Source organism: Lactuca sativa, chromosome 3 (genome assembly GCF_002870075.4).
Source record: "Lactuca sativa cultivar Salinas chromosome 3, Lsat_Salinas_v11, whole genome shotgun sequence".
Taxonomy (NCBI): Eukaryota; Viridiplantae; Streptophyta; class Magnoliopsida; order Asterales; family Asteraceae; genus Lactuca; species Lactuca sativa.
In genome coordinates this window covers 49,908,775-49,935,724 of record NC_056625.2, presented here as the reverse complement: position 1 = coordinate 49,935,724, position 26,950 = coordinate 49,908,775, and the positions used below count along the sequence as shown (strand labels likewise).

Genomic DNA, 26,950 nt, shown 5'->3' with positions numbered 1-26,950 from the left:
TTTTTTTTTTAATAATAATTACACCCTTTAATTAATTATAAAAATACATACTCTTACATATCCTTTTATGTAATTTCATATATTTCAGCTAGTTTTATCAAACGTTATTTTTTATCAGTCAGTTTTCAACTATCAGCTAGTTTTTTATTTAATAGCTAGCTTTTTAGCTAACAACTAGCTTTTCAACTAATACGCCAAATATATTCTAAGTTATTAGGCTTGTGAGCCTAAACGACCCTACATATATATAATAAAAAACTTATTTCTATTTTTATATCTTAAAATAAGTAATTATTTAGTAAAATACCATTAAATAAAAAGCTAGCATTTAGCTAACAACTAGCTTTTCCACTAATACGCCAAATATAGTCTAAGCTATTAGGCTTCTGAGCCTAAACGACCCTACATATATATAATAAAAAGCTTATTTCTATTTTTATATATTAAAATAAGTAATTATTTAGTAAAATACCATTTTAAAGAATTGTATATTGTATACGAGCTGAGAGTCTGTATAAATCTGTACAAGTTGATCTCCAGCTCTATGGCATAAGACTCAAAAGGAGCCGAACTCGAGCCCCAAACATTTTAAACGAGCCGAGCTCGAGCCTAGTCATGCTCGGGCTTGGCTCGGCTCTTTTGCACCTTTACCCTGAGAATTAGTAGTCATAAGAATCATATATGAAGGTACCCGTGTTTAATCTATTTGGGCAGTTTTGTAAAATCATAACCTGAATACATATCCGATATCCGGAAATTGTGAATAATTTTGTATTTTGGATTTAAATATTTTTTAGTACACCTAGAGACCTAGCTATTAGTGTACATATAACTTTGAAGTCGTTTTGTACATTTAAGGTAAAGAAGTAAAACAAAAAGAAATTTACAGCAGTCATATATTCTAGAAAATATAATTAAAGAAAAAGATGCAAGATCACAATTGCCGTAAGTTAATTAAAGATTGGTATTTTAAATAACTATTAGATATATCCTCAAATATTAGGGGTTTTATTTTTATGGGCGTTTCTGCAATAGTCAATACTGGATGTTTGTGGCAGTCGCGTTCAAACCGGCAAATATAGTCTTACAAGTTACAAACATTCAGCATACGTGGTCAACTTTTGTACTAATAACCTGACCAGTCACATTAGAAAGCTACGGTTACCCATTAGATTACGGCCTTAAGGCTTGGGCTTTTATTGAACTATTTGGATACAAAAATAAACACGAAACATATAACAAGTTGAACTTTAGCTTATAATTATTTGACCTAAAATCTTATCAAGCTTTCCAGTATGATCTATGATGTATGTTTTATTTTTTTTTTGTGCCGAACTTGAATCAAACTTGCTTTATCGAACATATCCCACGAATATTTTTGAGCTATATCAGCCAAGCTTGATTTATGATTTATCAAATACATTTGATAAATATTTTCAAGTAATTTAAAAGCTTTTGAATCGAGCTTATATCTTTATTGAATAGAGTTCAAGCCGTTCCTTGAGCACTTGAAACGAGTTTGAACTTGGCCTAATATTGTTAAGTCATGCTTGAGCTTTTGTCAATTCATTGCAACTCTAATTGTAGTTTACACTTTACATATATTATATATGTATTTCATATAAGTATTTTTGATATGTAAGTATGATTTATATATTTAATATTTGTGTTTAGTAATTTAAATAAGGTTAAGTGGTGGGGTTTATTCGGTTAAATTTTTAAGAAAAGGCCTTAAGTCATTTTTGTAAGTCGAGGGGTTGATTTGTGATGGGAATACAAGGAAGAGAAATGTTGAAAATTATGTAAAAGATGTTTATTTATTTATTTTGTGAAATCAGTGAAATCTGATATTGTGCAACACCTATCAACTCAAGTAAGTACACTATTTATTTGAGTATTAACTTCTCAAATATTATGCATATTGACTTTAAAATAGGCTGTATGTATGGCTGTAGATTATAGAGTGCAATGACAATAACGTGAAGTTGTAAATAATATGTTATGCTGTACAATTTAAACTAGACTGTTCTTTAATTATTGGATTGGACCAATATTGTGAGAAGTGAGTCTAATTGGAATTTTCAAGGCATTATCGGTCTTTCAAAGGCCAAGGTGCAATTGTGGGTTATTAGTATTATGAGTTAATAATTACTAAAATTGGGAAATTAAATATGTATACAAATGTTATGAATAAACAAGAAAAAGTCACACACATACATAACGTTTAATGCGTTTCTTCAATATGACTCACATCACATGACATAAAAGAATATTCATATTCATGAGCTTGAAAATATTAGTATCAATTGAAACCTTAGCTATCAGTCATATTATATAAGCAAGATATAATATGTAACCTTAATTAGAAGACTATGATCTGAGCTGACTTTAGAAAACGGGTTTAAGATCAGAACAACAATAACATCTGCTTAACAATACCAAAAACCATCTTGATGAACTCATGTTTATAGGAATGTAAATGAATTACTTCAACTCTTGTATGGATAAAGAAATATTATGGTTAACGTGTTTATATAGTGTTTGAATAAAGTGGTAAGTGAAAAATAAATATTGTTAGGTCATTCTACCGGAATATACATATTGTTAGTTTAGAATGTATAAAATGAGTTTCAACCTTGAACAATGATCTTCATTTTCAACCCAACAACCTATTTAAAAGTTATATTTGAGCACTTAAATTGAATTATTTGTGTTTCCAAAATTTTTCCAACTAGAATAATTATCCGTATTTGTAATTTTTCTAAATTTTAACTGAATAGTTATTGGGTGTTTAACGTATTTAATTAGAATCAATAAAAGTTTTTTTTTCTTTTGTAAATTTAAATAAATTAACCCGTATTGAACCTATATATTATACATATTGGATTTGGGAGAAAGTGAATTAATAAATCAAAAAACCATTTATTAAAAACATGTTGAATAATTCAAGTGAATTATACATATTGGATTTGGGAGAAAGTAAATTAATAAATCAAAAAACCATTTATTCAAAACATGTTAAATAAATCAAGTGAATTATACGTATTGGATTTGGGAGAAAGTGAATTAATAAATCAAAAAACCATTTATTCAAAACATGTTAAATAAATCAAGTGAATTATACATATTGGATTTGGGAGAAAGTGAATTAAAAAATCAAAAAACCATTTATTCAAAACATGTTAAATAAATCAAGTGAATTATACATATTGGATTTGGGAGAAAGTGAATTAAAAAATCAGAAAACCATTTATTCAAAACATGTTAAATAAATCAACTCAAAAAAACCATCATAAAACATATGATTATTCATATAAAAAAATCGAAATGATAATTATTTTGAGAAAACCCATCCCCTGTTTTAGCATTTTTGTGAATTTCTAAAATTGGTTTCATCAGGATAAATGGGTTAGTGGCAGGGGAAAAAAAGAGAAAACAAAAAAGGAAAAAGGAATAAAATATCTCTCACGGCTCAACTACAAAATTTCTTTCATCTCTGCGTCTCCTCCTGCCCCCACCTCTACTCCCATCCGATCGGAGCTCACCATGCATTCCATGATCTTTTCACCGTACACACTAACGCCATCAAGTTCATCGATCATACCACTAACATCTCTCAAATCCAAATCATTCATCACCGCATCTCCAAATTTTTGGAGAAAGTCTCGCTCTGATTCTGCTTCGGTGATATGTAATGTTTCAGGAACTTCATCTTCTTCTTCTATCACTGATTTCGATCTGTATGATCTGCTCGGCGTCGATAGTTCCTCCGACCATTTGGCGATAAAACAGGCGTACAGGTCACTGCAAAAGAAATGTCATCCGGATATAGCCGGAGCGGCGGGACACGACATGGCAATTATTCTCAATGAAGCCTATGCTGTTCTATCTGATCCTCTTTCACGTTTCTCTTATGACAAGGTTTGTTTCAATTGCTCTCTCTTCGTTCAATTTTGGTTATGGAAGTTTAACTTGTTTACTTTTCGAATTCAAGTTGATGTTCATACCGTTTGTTCTGAAATCGATCGTTTATATGTGGATTAATAAATTAATGCTTAGATCGTTAAGTACTGAAGTTGAATTATTGCTCCAGAAAATATTAGATGCTTAATTTGATTACAACATATTCAAGATTAATTGCAATGTTTCAAACATTTAAAGCTGAAATTGACTTGCCTTTTTAATCAGATCATGATAATATTGATTTTGTTCGAAGGTTTACTTTGGGTTTGAAAGTTGAAACCTACAAGCTATTTCAAATCATTTTCCCTCCAAGCTTCGTATGATTAAAATATAATATAAAGCTTCAAATAATAATCAAAGATTTCATATGCATAATTGAGGTTTCTGATACAGGAGCAAGCTAAGGTTGCAGATTTCAAAGGTTATACAGGGAAACCAATATACTCCGTATGGTATGGATCCGAGAGTGAGCAGAGAGCTATCTTTGTTGATGAAGTCAAATGCATTGGCTGCTTAAAATGCGCCTTATTTGCCGAAAACACATTTGCAATTGAATCTGTTTATGGTAGAGCTCGAGTCATTGCTCAATGGGCTGACTCAGAAAACAAAATTCAAGAAGCCATTGACGCATGCCCTGTTGATTGCATCTCGTAAGCTTATGCATTTTGACAAACACCTACAGATGTTATACATAAAAATCAAATATTATGTTCTGAATTTTTAAAAACTTTTCTAGAATGGTGGAGAGGTCGAAACTTGCAGCATTAGAGTTCCTGATGTCAAAGCAGCCACGTGGCAATGTTAGAATTGGTGCAGGAAATACCGTCGGCACTCGTGTATCAAATATCTTCGTTGAGGTTGATAAATTCCAAGATCAATTTCATGCAGTCATGGAGAAACAATCTTCAAAGCATTCCAAGGTGCGTATATCTTGAAATAATATGATTCTAAAATCAAATTCAGGATATGTTTTTGCTTCATGTTTACCAAATTCTGTATATATATATATCAGGAACAAGACCTACATTGGGAAGCACGGATGTCTGCAATTCAAGTCATCAGATCATTCACAAACTGGTTATACTGGAAACCACCCATTCCAGGAATGCCTGCATCTCAAACATCTAGAAAATTATTACAAATTCCAGAAAACTGCACACAATCAAACTCACCAAACATCAACAAGCTCAAAGAAGCTGTTGCTGCTCGAAAACAATCACAAACAGCTACAAAACCAAAACCAAACGATTCACCAGAATACTGGACTCCATCGGCATTCATCCTCCCAGAATCAACAAAGAACAATTCCGACCCTAAAGCTTCACCTAATACGACAACTAGTAAGAAACCTAAGGGGGAATCATACAGTGATAAGTTTGTGGGTTCAAAGATTCGAAGGAGGAGTAATGGTTATGAAATTGGTGTTCCTGTTGGGATGGCTGTTGTTGCAGCAGTTGTAGTTAGGGTAAAACTTGGAGATGCTTCTGGTGGTGGAATTGAAACACATGTTGGTGGTTCGTTGTTACTGGATGTGGTTAATAGTTCGTGGCTGCAAGTCATTCTGGCTGGTGTTACGTGGTATCTTGTTGGTATGGCTGCGGTTGAACTCTTAGCAGTCTTTAGGATAAAATCGGATGATACTCTAGAATGAATAAAAAAAATAAAATAATACAGTACTATATGTTATAGGTTAAATTGGGTTAGTCTTAGGTTATGAATACATACTCCATGAATTTACTGAAATGGAACCTAGTGCTAGTGCTTATCACTTGAGATTTAAACACTAATAAATACTATTAAATAATAGACTAAATAGAGTGAGTCTATGATCAAGCTTCAATTTAAAGATGGTCTTGGTCTGCCATTCAAAAGAACCGGTGTAACCTACATGATCTTCATACTTTACAAATTTTAGTAATTATATATTAAAGGGTTAATGTCACTCTTATGCTTCCAACTTTAGGTTTTCGATCTCTTTTGATCACTATTCCTTTTTAATATTCTAAGCGATTATTTAGAAGATAAAGAGGTCATCCGGTTGCAAAGCTTAGATGGTATGTATATGGCATGACATTTTGTTAATCAAAGATTACACATGTGGCGCCGTACACACATGTTTTTTTTTCTTATTTTAGTATATATTATTATTATTATTACAAAACCGATTATCATGATTAAATTCAAGAGTCAAGACATCAAAAATGATTCCGAATTGCAAAGCATCATTTCTCATCCCGATTGTTAAATCTTGACCACCACCAACCTATTGATTACTATTCTCCACCACCGACCAACATCATCCACCATTGAATAGTGATCAACATCCTCCACCATCCATCATCATCTTTCGGAACAAAATAATCGAACAAAAAATAGCTAATCGAAAGATCTCTCCTTTAAATCGTCTAGAACCAATATAATCCTCCAAAATAGTCTCATGTGCAAATTACAACCTAATACATTATTATTAGGGCCGGTCCATTGATTTTAGGGCCTTCTACCCAACTAAAAAATTGTCCAATAAATATAATTTTTTTACTTATAATCAAAATTCATTAATACTATCATAATTGTTATAACAAACTTATAACCTATATATATATATATATATATATATATATATATATATATATATATATATATATATATATATATATATATATATATATATATATATATATATATATATATAGAGAGAGAGAGAGAGAGAGAGAGAGAGAGAGAGAGAGAGAGAGAGAGAGACTTAGGGGTTGTTTGATACCGTGTCTAACTGGGTCCAAAGAGGGACTGGGTCCATAAAATACCAATTGGCATGTTTGATAGAAATTATAGATGTTTGGATTCGGTCCAATATGTGGACTCGGTCCATAAAAAACAGCTAACTCGGTCCTTGTTTTTTATTTGATGGACCGAGAAAATAAACACAAATATCGACGTTGCCCTACCACACTTGCAATCGAGGATTGATTTCATCCTCTCCCTCCGATAACCTCCCATTACGAAGCAGCGAGAGTTCCAGTCACGATAAAAAAAAGAGTAGCAATCGTGATCAACAGCAACAACATCAACATGTATGGGTTATATTTTTCTGTACTTATTTTTCTCAATTCATCAACAACATGCATGTTCAGTTTCTATGTTCTTGATTCATCAACGTGTGATCGAGGTTTTACTTTTTGATTCTTAAATTCTTGGCTTCAAGATTGAGGTTTTGCTTTTTGGATTCTTAAATTCTTGGCTTTAAGCTTTCATGGGAGCATGCATGTTGTTTTTGTCATTACCCCATTATAAACTTGTAAACTGACGCAATATCTTATGTATTTATGTATATAGTATGTAATGTATGCTTGTATATACGCTTATATGTTTTATAATATTTAGTGGTTTTAATGAAAAAAAAATGACAACCTTATCATTGTAATTACAGTAAAATTTCTTTTTCAAAATATGGAGGTTTAAATGAAAAAACGCAAATATAAATGCTTAAACAACAAAACTAGGAAAATATAATGATTTCCATGTATTTTACCCATTTTGGTTCTTGAAAACAAGAAATAAAAAAAAGCTGTCATAGATCTTGTAATGTGAAGTTTTTTAAGCTGCTTTTATGTATTATAATATTTGGTAAATGAATTCTTGAAGCTTCAATGGGAAGGTTGTAATATGAAATTAATATGTAGAAAGTGAATGTTGGAATTGCAGGAAGAAATAGTAGAAAAAAATGATATTTTTGTTATCTAATTTTTGTTCACTGTTGTTGTTACTTTTAAAAATATATAAATTTTATTTATCTTTTAATGAATTATTTATTTATTGTTTTATCATTTTGTATCTTTCATCTTAATAACATCTTTTTATCTCTTAATAATTTTGTATATTTATAAATATGACATATTTACTATATATATATATATATATATATATATATATATATATATATATATGCATGTATTTGTGTTAAAGTGTGTAAATATGTGTATATATATTTGTGTAGCATGTTTACCATTCATTTATTCCTTAGACATGGCAGAAAAGAGAAGTAGAGCTAGTTGGTCTTCAGATTTTGTGAACAAAACTTTTCTTGATGCATGTATAGAAGAACTAACAAATAACGGTAGTGATCTCAAAGGTACCTCATGGAATACAATAGCTGAAAAACTAAAAAAAGAACATGACTTTGTTGTTGACAAAAAACAAATGAAATATCGTTATGACTACTTGAAAAGCAAGTATGCTGTTTGGTTGAAATTAAAAAACAAAACCGGTAATGTCTATAATCCTATCACAAACACGTTTCAAATGACAGATGAAGAGTGGAAAGCGGAGGCGAAGGTAATCTTTTAATTTAAAACACATTATTATTTTTTAAAAAGTTTAATAAAAAAATCATTTATTCAAACAGTTGAACAAGATGGTTGAGAAATTAAGAAATGCACCCTTCCTTTACCCTGATCTATGCACCCAATTGTTTGACGGTGCGACCTCGACTGGTGCCGCTAGTTGGGGACCATCTTCGACACTCCCTCACCCTACAGAAGTCTTTACTACACAAGATTATGAGGATATCGAGATGGTAGATACACCACCTCAAATGGATATCCCAGCCTCAGCTTCAACTGTACCCCCTACAAGTGCATCACATGCAAGTGGAGATTCGTCTGGTTGGTCCAAAAACAAAAGAGGAAAACGAAATGCACCCATAGACTCAGTTGATGATGACATAAGAGAGGTTGGCAAGGAAATTATGAAGGCGGCTCAGGCGTTCGCGCAAACTAATAATCTTGACAAGGAGATGGATGAATGTATTGAAAAATTGAAAGGCTTGTTGTGGGGAAATTCTGATCCGAAATACATCACTGCTCTTATGTTGTTCGCTGAAAATGCTGGTAACAGGAAAATTTGGTTACGCCTCGAGTCTTCGACTTGTGAGTTGTGGGTGAAAAGTGTGGGAAAGAATTTTGGATTACTTGGTTGACTTTAGTATGACTTTAGGATGTTTTTGGCTTTATGCTTTATGGATTTGTATTATGGTACATGTTATGGATTTTTATGTGTAGGGTTGTTATGTGTTATGTTTAGTTTAGGTTGTTTATGTGTTATGTTTAGGATTATTATTTGGTATTGAATTTTATGTTATGAAATTTTTATGTGATGGATTTTTAGGTGATAGAGTTATATGGCATCCATTTTAATGTTATTGATTAATTTTATGGTTTATGTTATAAATTTTATATGATTTGTATTTAACATGTAACAGGTTACTTATGGATAAGGAAGGTGAGTTTTTAGGTTTCCTTATACTCTCATGCTATTGGTTGATGTTGGTTCGAAAAAGGAAAAAAATAATTGAAAGAATAAAAGCTAACGAATCGGAAGAAACCGGGCATGCATATACACAAGATTTGATATACGGATGTCCTATACAATGTTTTGATATGATGCGTCTTTCACAAGATGCATTTGTATTATTATGCAATCATTTTACTCAAAGAAATTGGTTGCAACATAGTAGGACAATAAGCGTTGAAGAAGAAATGGCTATATTTTTACATGTTATAGGACATAATGAACGTTTTCGAGCTGTTAAAGAAAGGTTTCACCACTACATACAAACGATTCATCAATGTTTTCATGAAGTGCTAAAAGCAATGATGTATTTTGCAAGAGAGATTATTGTACCAACATCTTCTAATACAACAAGAAATACCTCGGAACGACATAGACGGCTAAAAACATATTTCCTGGAGCATTAGGTGCACTAGATGGAACACTTGTACATGCAGTTGTGCCCGTTGATGAACAAACCCGCTATAGGGGAAGAGGAAAAGGTGAATGTTATCAAAATGTAATAGGAATTTGTGATTTTGATATGATATTCACCTTTGTATGGGCTGGATGGGAGGGCATAACACACGATTCTAAAGTTTTGAAAGAAGTTGCATTTAATCCGACTTCTGGATTTCCATTCCCTCCACCAGGTTTGTCATTTTTCTATAAGTTTTATTATCTATATTATTTATATGATTAATTTGTCACCCATCTACAGATAAATATTACCTTTGTGATGCCGCATACACCAACACCCGTGGATTTATAGCTCCTTACCGCAATAGTAGGTATTGGTTAGCCGATTTTCGAAGAAACAGAGCTTTAACTAAGGAAGAAAAGTTCAATCATGCTCATGCACAACTTAGAAATATCATTGAACGTGCTTATGGTGTATTGAAGGCGAGATTTCCAATTTTAAAACGTATGGCTCCTTATCCTTTTCCAGTGCAAAGAGACATAGTCATTGCCTGTGTCGCGGTCCATTATTTTATAAAAAAATACGATATTCAAGATGACCTATTTATGAACTTTGAACAAAACACTATGGTTACTCCTAATGTGGGAGGTGGAGGAAGTGAGGGCCAAAACATACAAGGCATAAAATGGGGTTTAGAGGCGGTTGAGTATATGACTACTTTGCGTGACCAGATTGCTACTCAGTTGCTTTCAAATAGTTCACGTTAAATGATATAGTTTTTTATTATGTAGACAATGTGTATTTGGGTTTTGTATTACACTTTGTATTTGGATTTTAAATTATGTATGTTTAATTTGGATTTTATGTGATAATTTTTATTTTTATATTTATTCCATCCAGCACAAAAAGACAACATAAGGATAATATTCAACACAATCAGCCAGATAAATAATCAAACAACATAAATTCAGTTAGATGTGGACCCAGTCAGTATTTCTAACCCAGTCAGCTTCTAACTCAGTCAGCTCTAACCCAATCAACAACTATCAAACGACCCATTAGGCTATTTTGTTTTCTAACTATTGTGTGTCAGAATACACAGATCTGGACCACAGGATGAAATAGAATCAAAGGTCATGATCTGAGAGTCTATGATTTTACAATAGGGTAACATGTACCATATAATCACATAAATTTCAACATAAGAGTATTTTGGACATATAACCATATTTAAAAAAGGAAAATTTCAGATTTTAAAGGATCATTAATTATCTTAATTTTAAAAATATGAATTTTTTAAATTAATTTTAATGTTAATTTCAACTTAATTTTGAATAATATCCGAATTTATTCTGTCAGAATAGCCAAATGTCAACCATAAATTAGTAAAGATATTACTGAATTCAGTTTTACAAAATTTCATTCAACATATTTTTAAAACATGCTTAAAGATTTATACAACACATTATCAAGAATAACATTTTTATGAAGCATGTTTTATTCTTTAAGAATTGCTAATTATATTAATTCTTACAGAATAAGACTATAAACAACAATTACATTCATTCTGAAAAAAAAATGACTATTAATGGTTACAAATTACATTTGTTCTTGAAGGTTAAAACTAAAAATGATTAAAAAGGAAAAAAAAACTTCAAAAACACTTATCAATTCTGAAAGAATATTATTGTTAAGAATCATCTTATACATACTAGCAGAATACATTATGTTAGAATACACTCTTGTTCTCTCCATATTTTCTTTTTTTTCCACATCAATGACAGCGTCTTAAAAAACCTAAATCCATAAAGAAAAATCATTAGTTTGAACATTAATCTTTGCAAATTTAAAATAAAAAATAAAAATAATTTGAGATCAAATCTCTTGGCAATGCACACTTATCTACTAAACATTCTTCCAACATATAAATAGTAAAATTATTTTAGAATGCAACAGTAAAATTCTGTTAGAATACATTATCAACATATAAATACTAAAATTTTATCAGAATAAAACATTAAAATTCTAACAGAATTTATTATCAACATATAAATAATTAACAAAAACCATGATCGGAAGGCATGAATAAAAAAAATTAACAGATTCTTATCGTCTCAATTTATTAACAATCAAATGAATAACAAATATCTAACCATGGTTTTTATCCTCTCATGTTACTTGCAATTCCTATCACTTTATGTATTCTGACAGATTATAAAGAATATGATAGAATACATAGAATACATTATGACAGAATATATAGAATGCATAAACATATATACTTATTTGTTGGTTAAAAAACTGATGATTGTGTTCCAAAATCAAAATAAAAAAGCAATTAGATGTAAAATCTATTGTCAGGATTGAGGTAAATAATTTCTATAGTTAAGCACAAGTTGCTACATCACATAAACATTCTTTTGTTTTCCAGTTACAAATACCTAGACAACATGAAATAAATTCATCGCTATATCATAACAATCAAATGAAATAACTAGAAGAGAGAAAAACCAGAGTCAAATTCCATGTGATATGAACTGTAGAGAAAGAAAGCATGCCTGTATTCTTGATCGGTGGCAGCGTTCGACGGTGGTGGCGGAGTCGATCGATGTTGGGTGAAAGCTGGAGAGAACGGAAAATAAGTGAAGGGATCGACGACAATTGTAATTTTCAACCGTAGGGTTTTTTGGGTTTGACTTTGATATCCCATATTTGAAGGGATGATCAATATATTAATTATCTACTATATTTAAATATGTCAAGATTACTATAATACTCTTAAATGATTTATTTAATGACTTATTATTTCCTGAATTCTCATTGGTGCATACAAGCACACAATAGTTGTTAAAAAACATTTGAATCTCTCTCACTCTCTCTCTCTCTCTCTCTCTCTCTATATATATATATATATATATATATATATATATATATACACACACACACATAGAGGTTATATTAAGAATATATAAAGGTTAAGAATACGAAAATGATTGTAGACCAATCAATACATAAAGGGTATTATAGGAAAATTACATTTTCATGTAATGTAATTAATAAATAACCTATTAATAATCTTATGGGTTGTTACATCCGTTTCCATTAATTTAGCTATGTCATAACAAAAATTTATTTGATTAATTAAAGATATGACATTATCAAGAAATTGAGTTTCAATTCCTATTCACATAAATAATCGTTATTATTATAAAATAAATATGGTCATATAACGTAGAATATATTATGTTGTATATATTTGTTTATTTCTTTTTTGAATAGAATAAAATTAATAAAATATAATTTAATCTTCTCTTTTAATAAAAGACTCCTAAACATGCCACATGGCCTTCTTCTAAACCCACTAAATGCCATGTGTTGTTCCGATATTCATCTCACTTTTATTTTCCCATTTAAATTCCAATTGTGTTTTTAGTTATTCTTATATCCCAATAAATCAGGTAACATATTTCAATTTCTTGGTAAAAAATCAGTAATCTGAAAAGTTTCCTAATTTATAGAAGATTTTGTTTCTGATCACAACGCATCCCATAAAATCAGCATTGTCGATTGCAACAAAATCATTTGCAGATTTAAGTCAAGGACCTTCTTCTTCTAACAAAAAAACCCAAGCTTCTTCAACGCACCACCGTCCACCGCCATCTCCTCTCCACTATGTCTGTTATCTTCTCCATTTTGCCATACCACCGCTTTCCCAGCACACCTTTACCATATATGTCATATGGTTCCTATTCCTCTTCCTCTCAATCTATTTTCCGCTCCTTCATCTTTCTCTCTCTCTCTCTCTCTCTCTCTCTCTCTCTCCATCAGAAAGTTTTTCTCTCTAATTAATGTAAAAAAAATCAGTACAGAGATGACGAATCAGTGGCTCATTTTCACGGGTTAAATTGAAGCTACAAGATTAGGGTTATATGTTACGGTCAAAGTAAGCGTTTTGTAATTTTGTTGCTATATTTTTTTTAATCGGTATGCCTCTCTCTGTTGTTCTATTATCTTCCTCTTTATAATCCGATGAGCATACTTTTTGGGCCGATGTTTCCTCCCGTTTCAATTCGGTTTGTAATGGTAATATTTGACATCTTCATCAATGGTATTCGTTTTCTATTTTGTGTATGTTGCATATTTGAGCCCTGAGATCTTGTCTTCTGTTTTCAATTTTCAAATCAAACATAGGGTATGATTTTGATAGGTTTTTCAATTTGTGCAATAGAGGTGTTTTGGAAATTGGAAATCGAGGTAAAGTTTAATTCCGGTTCTTATAGGTGTTGAGACATAACTTATTTTCTTAATTTAACTTTTTAAATATCCTGAAATTTTTTACTTTATGATCTTTTTTCTTTCCATTTGTAAGTTTATTCAACCGATTAAGAAATTGATGGGAATTTAACTTTCTTTGTATGTTTTTAATTTTTCTCTTTTCCATTCTATGAATCTATCAGATGAAAAGTGGTGAGCCAGTTGATGGTTGTGCAATAGTTTGGCGTTCATCAAGGCATCCCTTCATTATACCTTAACTATCAAATCGGTTGTGAGATTTAGGCTTTTATACTACATTCAAGCTTCTACATGAGCAAACCATTGAGTACAATAAGCTTGGACTTCGGGATAATCTGGTTCAGACCTGTGTTATACATGTGTGTTTGTACTGTGCTTCAATAAAGTGTTAAAAACTCACACAATACATATTAATGTTCATTATTTCACTAAATGTTATTCTTACTTTGAACACTCACTAAATGGAAAAGGAAAAGAAAGAGTTTGTTAAGTATGAATATTACATCATCCGGTTGGTTTACCTCAAATTATTTGTTCTTGTGATCACATCAACACATTTTATTTTGTTAATTTGATACTAACTTTTTTTTATAATTTCAGAATGACCCATAAAAGCTTGGCTTATCTGATGTGTTTTGGATTTACTAGGGCAGTAGTTTTCCAGAAAACCTTCTGAACTAGAGGTAAGAACTTGTCCACTGACATTTTGTTTTGTTTTATTTTGTGCTACTTTTATGGTACTTGCAATTTGGTTCTCACCTACCAGTTTGTAGATCAAAACTACATTCTAATAAATCCTTGAGATGGTGAAGTTCCATGATTATTTTTCTCTAAAATTTTATATTTTAATTTTTGTTTTTGCAAATCAAACAAGCTACAATTAATTCCTAGAATCATTAATCTAATTCTATCATATTTTGAAAACTAAACACTAACTTATTACTTATAATCATTTTTTTAACAAATGTTTTTATAGCATCCTTCATTTACTTTTCCTCTTTCATTATTGTGTGTGTTGTGTAGGTCAGATTTTGCAAACCAATCACTAACTTATTGTCTATAATCATTTTTTAATTAAAAATTTTATAGTATCCTTCTTTTATTCTTCATACTGCAGCAATGTGTGCGAGTGGCATCCTACTTCGTATTAAATGATCTGGAGATCTACTCGATAATTTCTTCCACTATCAATAACTTTTAGCATTTTCTTTCAACCTTTGATGTTTTGGTTATCATCTTCAATCACATTACTCAGTTAATTAATAATTTTTTGAAAATAATTGATTAATAATCATGATTTTTAACTATCAAAAATTATTTTATTTTGTAACCGTGGTTCCCACGGGTTATAACGTAATACACTTATATGCATTTAGTAATAATATAACAAACATCTTTTCCCTAATAAATGAAAGTTTTTTTTGACACATGTCATATTGTCATTCAATTTGCCACATGTCATTTTGTGATTATTTTAAATTAATTTCATTTCCACATGTTATTTTATGGATTTTCCTATTTTAATAAATTACACATTAATACTTTAATGTAATAATTGCAATAAATATAATAATAAATGAATATCAATTTCATTAATGGACATACCTTCTTATTTCAAAATTCCCATATTAAAACCCATTAGTTTATTTTTTTATAAATTTAAATTTAAAAGATAAAAAAATCAATTTTAATAATTCATTATTTTTCTTATTTTCTTATAAATCTAAAGTTCTTAAATATTTAGACCTTCATATTTTTTTTTTAGTTAACCCATGTAATATATGGGTCTTACACCTAGTTATATTCATAAATAAATAAGACTTTATATCTTTTATAATATTGAAGTTTTTTCATATTAGAATATATAACATAATTATAAGTAGAGTAATATTTATTCAACACAATGCAATTCATTGTTATTTATGCATGATTAAAATAACAACCTATTTTCACCGATTAATCTATGTATTTCATTCCAGATTTAATCATCAGTGAATATATACAAATGAATAAAACAAAATATAGATAGAAAAATAAATCAATATAGTTGTAATTATATAAAAATATCTAATACAATCATATTCATAAATGTAGAATGTATTATATTGTACATATTTATTTATTTCTTTTTGAATAGAATAAAAATTAATAAAATATAAGTAATACACTTATATGCATTTAGTAATAACATAAGGGATGTTATATTCGTAATTAAATAAGGCTTTATATCTTTTCTAATATTGAAGTTTTTCACATTGGAATATATAACATAATTATTAATAGAGTAATTCATTGTTATTTATGCATGATTAAAATAACAACCTATTTTGACCAATCAATCTACATATTTCATTCCAGATTTAATCATCAATCAATATTTAAAAATGGATAAAAAAATTGTAGGTAGAAAAAAAATTCAATATAGTTGTAATTATATATAAAAAATCTAATACAGTCGTAATCATATATGTAGAATATATTATATTGTACATATTTGTTTATTTGTTTTTAATAAAATAAAAATTAATAAATTATAATTTAATATGCTTATATTCATTTAATAATAACTTAAAGGACATTATATTCTTAAATAAATAGGCTTTATATCTTTTCTAATAGAACAAATTACTGAAATAGTCCCTGTGGTTTGGCTAAAGTTGCGCGTTTGGTCCCTATGTTTTGTTTTGCACTCGGACCATCCCCACGTTTTCTTTTTATCACCTGCCTGGTCCCTGGGTCCGTTAGTCGTCAATTCCAAATGTTAAGTCCCTCACGTGCTTCGCACATGAGGGGTATTTTCGTCATTTTATACATGGCGCCTAAATGCAATGCCAATCGTTTCTTCATTCCGATCACCTCTGTCTCACACATACTCTCTCTCACTTAATCTGTAACTCATCAAAATCGAGTAGAAACCCTATCTCCTCAAAATTTTGCAAGAATCATCGAAGCAACAATGGTGGGTTGGAGAATTAGAGCAAACATGGAAGAAATAGACGTTGAAAACCATTACAGTAACCCCTTAATTTCAAAAGTTAAATTTATCACTTACAAATTTCAAGCTAATAAGTTGAAGCTTTCTCTTTTATAGCTGGTCATCCAACCATCTTCTCCATCAGATTATTCTATGGTGGAGAGTTTACGAAGTTTCCTGGAAGGAGGTACGTCAAGGGCAAAGAAAGATATGTTGATCTATTGGACATTGATGAGTTTTGTGTGCACGATATTGATGAGATGATGGAGACCCTAGGCTGTGTTGAGGAGGGTAAGTTGCTTTATTACCACTTCAAAAGACCCTTTTCAGATTTGGACTTTGGGTTGTTTGCATTGGCTAGTGACAGTGACATTAACCATTTGGGTACATACGTGGGTCAACATAAACTGATTGAAGTTTATGTTGAACATGGTAAAACAAAGTTGCATACATATACAATGTCATCTACCCCTAGTAAAGTTAGGATAGAAGAAATCGTTGATCAACCTTCGTGTAGTAGAAGGCTTTTTTTGGAATGGAAGGAAACTGAAACAGGGGATTGTATTGGATCAAGTAAACCAAATGTTGTGCCAACAAAAGAAACTAAAAGTGTCCAAATTGATGCCCAATGTGAAACACAAGGTATATGTGATGAATTTGATGAATTTCTAAATGAAGAAACTGGAGGGATTACTCATGAAAGTGACAATAGAGATGATGCTGATGATAGTGGTGATAGTGGTGATAGTGATGATAGTGAGTTCTTAGTAGACTTAGATAACCTCCTAGATGAACCTGAGATAGACATGAATGAGTTTTTGTTAAATATTGATGAAGATATAGAGTGGGTGGGTGATCTTGGAGGGTCAAATGTCAAGGAAACAGAAACAAGGGAAATTGATGATATTGAGGTTGTAAACAATGAGGTATTCTTATATGAGTCATCATCTGATGAAGGTGGGAGCAACAAGAGAAGAAAGTCAATTAAGGCAATCCGAAGGGCAATGGAAACAGTGAAGCAAGAGTTAGTGATCCATTCTATGTGTACCAAATATTCACCTCATATGAAGAATTGAAAAATGCAATAAGACAACATGCTGTGGAGACAAGGAGGGAACTAGACTTCATAAAAAATGACAAAAACAGAGTAAGAGCTATTTGTAAAGGTACTATCCCAGACCTTGGTCAACTTGACCCATGTGGGCCCAGTCAAAGCAATAAAGAAAGTGAAGAAAACAACTGTGCATGGGTACTTTATGCTAGCAAGTGGGAACAAGATGTTGACTGGGAGATCAAGACCTATGAAAAAGAGCATATATGTCTACAAACAAGAAATGTGAAAGCTTGTACCTACAAGTTCTTGGCAAAGAAAATTGTGCAACAGATTGAAAGCAACCCTACAGTCCCTACATGAGCTTTACAAGAACAACTTCAACGTGAATACCAGGTAGATATTTCGAAGATGAAGGTATTTAGGGCTAAAACAGAAGCATTGAATCAAGTAAGGGGCGATTATGCAGGGCAATATATTACACTACGAGACTATGTTCAAGAACTTCGCACTCGAAACCCAGGGACAACAGTTAAGATAGAGGTCGAAAGTGAGCCAAACCCATCTCCTGAGACTAGAACTTTCAAACGGATCTACATCTGTCTAGGGCCATTAAAGAAAGGTTTTCTAGCTGGTAAAAGAGATTATCTTGGTTTGGATGGGACTTTTATGAAAGGGCCTTATCTTGGAATGATACTCACAGCAGTGGTAAGATGTAAACACATATCTTGTGTCATTTTATTCCATTTTATTTAAATTACTAACTCCTTCACTATGTTTAGGGTCTTGATGGAAATAACTGTACATATCCTTTGGCATATGCTGTCGTGGAGGCTGAGAATATAAACTCATGGACTTGGTTCTTAAGGTGCTTGGGTGATGACATTGATTTGCAAGCTAGTTCCAACTTTACCTTTATATCTGACAGACAGAAGGTAAGTAATTTCAATGGACTTGGTTCTTATTGTACAATGTATACATTACATTTAATGTTGTTTACTTTTTGTACAGGGCTTGTTGCAAGCAATTGGTACATTGTATCCATGTGCAGAACACAGGTTTTGTCTGCGACACATTCATGAAAACATGAAGAAAATGTGGAGGGGAAAGGTGTTCCAAGACATGTTGTGGAACTGTGCAAGTACAACAACAATACAAGAATTCAACCATGCTATGGAAGAGTTAAGAAAGCTAAACAATGACTGCTACGAATGGGTCAAAGCTATTCCACCTCAACATTGGTCTAGGGCACACTTCACAGGTTTGTTTTATTTTGTTGGGCTAATTGTTACCAAATGATTCACTTTCTTACATAATTTTTTATTTATATTGTAGGGAGGGCTCATTGTGATGGGCTTCTGAATAACTTGTGTGAGACCATAAATAATCAAATTAAGAAAGCACGCGACCAACCAATTATCACATGCCTTGAGTACATTAGAGAGTACCTTATGTTAAGGATTGTTAGTGTCCAAAAGGTAATTGATAAGGCTGTTGGACCATTAACTCCAACTGCAACAAGTATGCTTGAAAAAAACAAATCTGATGCAACTCAATGTGTGGGTAAGTTCTGTGGGAATGGAAAATATCAGGTGAGTGGTCCATGGATGGACCAATGTGTGGTAGACATGGCTCAGCACACATGTTCTTGTAGAAAATGGGAACTCACTGGTATACCCTGTAAACATGCCCTTGTTGCTATATGGGACATGCAAAAAAATAAGCAAAATGTTGGCGTACCTGAAGAATGGGTTCATGCTACTTACTGGTTAAAAACTTGGAAGGAAATGTATTCTTTCAAGATTGAACCAATTAATGGAAGAAGAATGTGGGAAAAGTTTCCATGTCCAACCACTTTTCTTCCTCCTAATCATCATGTCCCCATTGGAAGACCAAGGAAGAAAAGAAAGAAATCAGCTGTTGAATTAGAAGATATGGTGAAGGGTGGTAGGGCATCAAGGAAGGACAAGAGTGTGACATGTTCAAAATGCAAAAAGCTTGGTCATAATAAAAGAAACTTTAAAGGTCAAAGTGCATGTGATACTAGTTCAAGCAAGAAAGGGAAAGATGGGAATAAAGCTAAAAGTGTAGGTGATGGTAGTTCAATCAAGAAAGGGAAGGATGGGAAGAAAGGTCAAAGTGCAGGTGATGGTAGTTCAAGCAAGAAAGGGAATGTTGGGAAGAAAGCTCAAAGTGTAGGTGGTGGTAGGCAAAGTGGAACTCAAAGTGCATGTGATGGAATTTCAAGCAGGACAAGGAAGGCTGGGAAGAAAGGGAAGAGTATTGCTTAAGTTATGATTGTGTTTTTATATGTTGTGTTTGTGTTATGAACCAATTATGGTGTTATGATCTTTTGTGTTTGTTATATTTGTCATTATGTTTTGTGTCTGTGTTATGAACAATTATGGTATGACTTTTGGGACCTGTTGTCTATATATGGTATGACTTTTAATGTATCTCTATTTTCAATTATGGTATGAACAATTAGTGCTATAATCTGTTGCTATGTTTTTGTTTTAATTCAATTCCATTTAATTCTATTCAATCATTCAATTCAATTCCATTCCAATAGAAAACCAATTAATTGCATTCCAATTCTATCCAATTCTATTCAATTATTCAATTCATTCCATTCTAATTCAATACCATTCAATTCTATTCAATCATTCAATTCAATTCCATTCCAATAGAAAACCAGTTAATTGCATTCCAATTCTATTCAATTATTCAATTCATTCTATTCTAATTCAATACCATTCAATTCTATTCAATCATTCAATTCAATTCCATTCCAATAGAAAACCAGTTAATTGCATTCGAATTCTATCCAATTCTATTCAATTATTCAATTCATTCCATTCTAATTCAATACCATTCAATTCTATTCAATCATTCAATTCAATTCCATTCCAATAGAAAACCAGTTAATTGCATTCCATTACAAACCACTCAATTTCATTCCATTATAAAACAGTCAATTGCATTCTAGTACAAACCACTCAATTCCATTCCATTACAAACCACTAAATTCCATCCCATTAGAAAACTGCCTTGATGAAACAAAAGATAAGTACATTGATAGCATAAATTAAAGCTTGTAAATTAAAATTGACACAAAAAAACCCAACTGAACACTAATAACAGCCTCAAGGCCCTATTCTCATGTTGAAGCTCATCCAATGACTTCTGCAAATCAGGGGAGATACTTTTTTCAGTTTTTTCACCATTAAAGTTGTCCTCATCAACCCAATCTATGAAACCACATTTTGCTCCCTGTATTTTGAGTAATTTGGTGTGTGTTAAAGGTATGTGATATATAGATATACTTAAGAAGAAATTGCCCTTACCTTTCCAGTACAACAATAGAAAAGTCTTCCAGGGTTTTTCTTGGTAGTCGATCTTCGTATCACACCAACTTCACCACACTTGCAGGTTTTTTCCGTTAGGGTTGATCGACACTTCAAAGAAGACGAAATGAAGGAGAAGAAGAAAGGGCGTATTCGAAAATAGAGAGAATCGGGGTTTAGGGGTGTTATAATAGATTTTTTATATAAAATGACGAAAATATCCCTGATGTGCGAAGCACGTGAGGGACTTAACATTTGGAATTGACGACTAACGGACCCAGGGACCAGGGGGTAATAAAAAGAAAACGTGGGGATGGTCCGAGTGCAAAACAAAACATAGGGACCAAACGCGCAACTTTAGCTAAACCACAGAGACTATTTCAGTAATTTGTTCTTTCTAATATTGAATTTTTTCACATTGGAATATATAACATAATTATTAATAGAGTAATATTTATTCAACACTATGCAATTCATTGTTATTTATGCATGATTAAAATAACAACCTACTTTAACCAATCAATCTACATATTTCATTCTAGATTTAATCAACAGTGGATATATAGAAATGAATAAAACAAAATTTAGGTAGAAAAAAATTCAATATAGTTGTAACTATATAAAAAAATCTAATAAAGTCGTATTCATAAATGAATAAATTATAGTTACAATCATATATAAAAATAAGATAAGTTCTAATAATAAACGTATAGAACACTTGGAATGAATGATATTATTCTTTTTATTTCTCTCATCTCATTCTCCCATCCCATCCTCCTAGAAGATTTTAGTGTTTCAACTCCAATATTGATGATTCAAAATATTGCTTGTATCTTTAAAGACCTTATGAATCCCACGAGGTCTATCAAAATCATAAAAGAAATCATCGATGGATAAGACACCATAGACAAACTCTTCTATCCCTTCATCAATGAATAAAACACTAATTATATATAAAAATCTAATATAGCTGCAATCATAAGTGAATAAGACACAATGTAGATATAAAAAAGACTTGAAAAAAAAATCAAAGATAGTTGTCATTAGTGTTTTCATGTTTTCAACAAGAATATTAATAAGAAGGAAACATTAAAATATTAAACTAAAAAATGATACAAACAAAAGTAATTGTATCTATGGATTTTCTGGAATTCACGGTTAGAAATTTCTACATGGCTAACCAAAAATTTAATTGAAGCATCACCGCTCGACACGTCGACCAAACAAGAGCCAATGAAAGTACAAAGATGCTCCAAATGAATTGAACCTACAGGCATTAAAAGGAAACACATATGTATATATGTAACTCATTTATGGAATACATTTTATTTTATATTCATATTAAAAGGAGAAAATAATGCTCTTCGTGAGCTTTCTAAACTATTATACTTCATTTTAGACAAAACTGTAAATTTGGTCTTTGTGGTTTTCAAAAACCTTTGGATGAGGTCCAAAAAGTTTCCGACTTGCATGGAAGGTCCAAAATCAAGGTTTTTCTGGGTTTTTGGTCAAAAAAAAAAAACTTAAAAAGACGATTATGCCATTTTATTTTGTTTTTTGTATTTTTATAATTATTCTAATGTTGTTTTAATTAAAGATTAAAGAAAAAAGAAAAAAAGTATCCCCACCCCACCCACTGTTCTCTCTCTCTCTCTCTCTCTCTCTCTCTCTCATGGACTTTATCTTTGATATCCCCAAATTGATGAACAAAAGCCAAAGTCAAGCAATAGAAAGAAATTGAAACCCAAACACACAGACACACACATTCTAACGCAAAGCACCCACATCGATTGGAAACAATCTCATCAATAGGATTGAGTCCACATCGACTTATAGGTTTTCTTAAACAAAAATGGAGGTTTGCTTAAACAAAAATGGAGATTCACAATGAGTCTCTTGTCTCGATCGAACGAAGCAAATAAGAGGGGAAGGTAATCACCTTCAAATTAGAGTGGTGGCTGGACAGAGAGGGTCGACAAAAGCAGCCTTTGGAGGTGGCGATGGTTCACAATAGTGGCAGCAACGAGGAAAAGGCCAAGAGCGTTGAGAGTTGAAGTCGTCTCGACAATTGTGGGAAGTATCAGGAAAGCTCAGGAAGAAGCTTTAGAGAAGAATGATCGAAAGGAAGAACGTTTGGGCAAAACGTTAGTATTCGTACAAACAACCGAGGACTGAAGGTATTCCAAGATCGAATTTGGGTACCTAAGACGGGAGGAATGAGAGATCTTCTGATAGAAGATGCACACGAGACCATGTACTCGATTCATCCCGGTAGCACTAAAATGTATAGGGACCTAAAACCCTACTACTGGTGGCCAACGATGAAGCTCGATGTTGCGAAGTACGTGGCCGAGTGTGTAACATGTGCGAGAGTTAAGGCACAACATCAGAAACCGTATGGGAGTTTAGAAACTTTACCTGTACCCATGGGTAAATGGGAAGACATCACCATGGATTTTGTGACTAAACTACCCAGGACGAAGAACGGACACGACATGATTTGGGTAGTCGTGGATCGTTTCACCAAGAGTGCACACTTCATAGCAGCCAACGAGAAATGGTCTGTGGATACGCTCGCAAATGCTTACGTGAAGGAAATTGTAAGACTTCACGGTGTACCTCTTACGATCGTATCAGATCGTGATAGTCGTTTCACGTCAAGATTTTGGAGGAGTCTACAAGAGGGGTTGGGAACGAAGTTGTGTTTGAGTACTGCTTACCATCCACAAACCGATGGCCAGAGCGGAAGAACGATTCAGACACTGGAAGATATGCTGAGAGCATATACCCTCGAGTTCCAAGGGAACTGGGACGAGCACTTACCTCTGGTAGAATTTTCGTACAACAACAATTTTCACTCGAGCATCAAGATGGCACCTTATCAAGCCTTGTATGGACAGAAGTGTCGTACGCCGTCTTTTTGGCTTGAAGCCGGAGAAAAGCAGTTTATGGGCCCCGAGATAGTCTATAAGACTGCTGAGAAACTAAAGGTGATTAGGGAAAGGATGTTAGCAGCTCAGGATCGTCAGAAGAGCTATGCTGACAAGAAAAGACGATCGATGACCTTCGAAGTTGGGGATTCGGTTTTGCTAAAAGTCTCACCGTGGAAGGGACTTATAGGATTCGGGAAACGAGGAAAGTTGAAACCAAGGTTTATTGGACCGTTCAAAGTTCTTCAGAAAATTAGGAACCAAGCTTACAAGCTGGAATTGCCTGAAGAACTCAATGGTATTCATAACACCTTCCATGTGTGTTATCTGAGGAAATTCGCGGGAGAAGTTCCCGACATAATTCCAATCTCAGAGTTAAGGATGGATGAGAATAAGAGGTTGATCGAAGAGCCTGAGGCAATTATTGACCATAAGAATAAGAAGCTACGATGCAAGATGGTCGACTTAGTGCTAGTCCGATGGAAACATTCGAATGGGCCGAATCTCACTTGGGAAACAGAGGATGACATGATGAGTCGCTATCCACATCTGTTTGCTGATGCATGATTCCGGGACGGAATTATCCTAAGGGGGAGAGAATTGTGATGTCCGGGTTTTAGGGCTAAGCATTTTTAGATGATGTAATAGTCTAGGTCAACTATTGCAACTCATTTTGAAATAATAAAGATGAAATATTTGAGTATTATGTGAATTATAAGTGTATTTATGTGCTTATTATTTAATTATAAATGTATAATTAATAAAGAATAAAAATAAGTTTCAAAATTAAAGTATGAGATAAGTCCGATATCTTTACATAAAGTTGTAGTGGTAGAAACAAGGATTCCGTGGATATAAAGAATGCCAAAATCCGAGTTATAACGAAGAAGTTATGGCTCGCCGAAGTTTTACGGCAAAACCGGCACGGCACCGGGAGACGTAAATAGTGAATTTACGATGGAGGACTTTTTAGCCTTAGTGATCTAAATGAAAGTCGTAAAATATGTTAAACCGAGAAAATCCATAAAAAGAACGCCCAAATCTGACTTCGTATGAAGAAGTTATGATTTTTCTAAGATTCGGCTTAGCAGTACACGACCCGAAACTCGATTTTTAGTTCGAGCGGTTTTTGGCTTACGCGACCTAAATGAGAGTCGAAAATCTCATTAATAGGAACTCAACGGTAAAAAGATGGACGAAAACGGAGTCCGTATGAAGGAGCTACGAATTCTTCGCGGTCATTTAGCAGTCTAAACGCCTCCTACTGTTAAATTTGATATCGGTCGAGAATTAGCCGACGGAGTCTAAATGAAAGTTGTAGATCTTGTTTTTACCTACGTGTGGAAAAAAAGAACGTCAAAAACGGAGCTCGTATGCGAAAGTTACGGGGTTTAGAAGTCGGCAGGGTGCTGCTGCAAAAGGGGTGACGTGGCTGAATATGGGCCAAGGCTTTCTCCCCAAGGAAAGCCATCAGGTGATGACACGTGGCACTGACTCGCCGAGTCCGTCAGGATTTCACCCTATATATAGAAGTGTCGAGTTCTCTCCTTTCTCACACCTTTCCCCACTTCTTTCTCTCTCTATACTCTCTCTCTAGCCTATCCTAACCCCCCTAAGGTCTAGGTAAACCCTCTAGCACCCGAAGGAAGCCCCGAGGCTCCCGAAGTCCCAAGAAAAGAGCCTTTCGGCTCGGGAATACTGCTCCAGCGAAGCCCGGTTTTCGAGAAAACCCGCTGTAAGTGAGCTACGCCTAACCTATCTTTAGTTTAGCTTATGTTTTAATATAGTAATGTTATTAGGACCTTATAATAAGTACTTGGGCTATTATTATGGGTTATATAAGTATCGTTTAACGCTTATATAATAGTAATAATAGCTAGACTATTAATTAGTCGCGGTGAATATTAGACTAAACCCTAGTGGCAATGATACTAGGTTTTGCCGAAGGAAAAGTGTGTTAAGAGTAACAAAGTGCTGTCCAAGCGCCGAGTCACCACCTACTCAGGTGAGTGCATAGTTACTTTCAGCTTACACATATATATGAAGTATTTTACATAAAGTACGTGCTATGTGTGCATATTATCTGAATACTTGCTATCTATGCTGGATGAACATTGTTATACATGTTTTCAATGATTTGAACTGTATATGTATTTTATATCTACAAAAATATTGGGGTAAAACATGGGTAGATGTAATAGGTGATGTGTGATAAAAATGATGAGAGGCCTCGATGTTGATGTTATTGATTCTGTCATCTAGCGGAGTATGGATGACGACCACGGACTATTCTAGACAGTCCAGTGGGACACTAGCAGGCTCGCAACCTGTAGGTGTTTGTGAACGATGTGTTCACCGGTGTACTCCATCCCCCACATGGTTGCCTTTAGGACATTTATTGCTAAGGAATCCCCTTAGCAGTAGTGTGCGTCCCGATGATGATCCTTAGGCTAGGTCCCTTATGATAGGTGTTTAGGGACGTAAAGTGAGGATAACGGGAATGGGTAATCGGGTTATCGTTGATTGATGAAAATAATTAACTTATTTATTGTGGGTTGAAAACCCTATGTGCTCACCAGGCTCTCCAGCCTGACCCACTCAGTTTTATGTATTATAGGTAGTGGCGCTTGAGCATAGATATGATGT

The 26,950-nt window shown here is 32.8% G+C and overlaps 3 protein-coding genes and 1 long non-coding RNA gene across 4 annotated transcripts; all 4 read left to right on the top strand.

The window, feature by feature from the left end:
• The first annotated feature begins 3,427 nt into the window (after positions 1-3,427).
• LOC111884370 (chaperone protein dnaJ C76, chloroplastic) lies at positions 3,428-6,092 on the top strand. Its single transcript, XM_023880678.3, has 4 exons — positions 3,428-3,921; positions 4,357-4,613; positions 4,700-4,883; positions 4,976-6,092. Exons 1-4 carry the CDS (start codon positions 3,547-3,549, stop codon positions 5,612-5,614), a joined length of 1,455 nt encoding a protein of 484 aa, XP_023736446.1. The 5' UTR covers positions 3,428-3,546; the 3' UTR covers positions 5,615-6,092.
• Positions 6,093-7,986: 1,894 nt separating this feature from the next.
• On the top strand, positions 7,987-8,938 carry LOC128132753 (uncharacterized). Its single transcript, XM_052769688.1, has 2 exons — positions 7,987-8,295; positions 8,366-8,938. Exons 1-2 carry the CDS (start codon positions 7,987-7,989, stop codon positions 8,936-8,938), a joined length of 882 nt encoding a protein of 293 aa, XP_052625648.1.
• Positions 8,939-13,226: 4,288 nt separating this feature from the next.
• On the top strand, positions 13,227-15,710 carry LOC111884422 (uncharacterized). The gene is made up of 3 exons (XR_002847761.3): positions 13,227-13,652; positions 14,167-14,685; positions 15,120-15,710. It is a non-coding gene; the product is annotated as an uncharacterized LOC111884422 (long non-coding RNA).
• Positions 15,711-18,422: 2,712 nt separating this feature from the next.
• LOC111884348 (uncharacterized) lies at positions 18,423-20,467 on the top strand. The gene is made up of 4 exons (XM_023880655.3): positions 18,423-18,735; positions 18,810-18,962; positions 19,039-19,288; positions 19,363-20,467. Exons 1-4 carry the CDS (start codon positions 18,439-18,441, stop codon positions 20,316-20,318), a joined length of 1,656 nt encoding a protein of 551 aa, XP_023736423.2. The 5' UTR covers positions 18,423-18,438; the 3' UTR covers positions 20,319-20,467.
• The last annotated feature ends 6,483 nt before the right edge of the window (positions 20,468-26,950 follow it).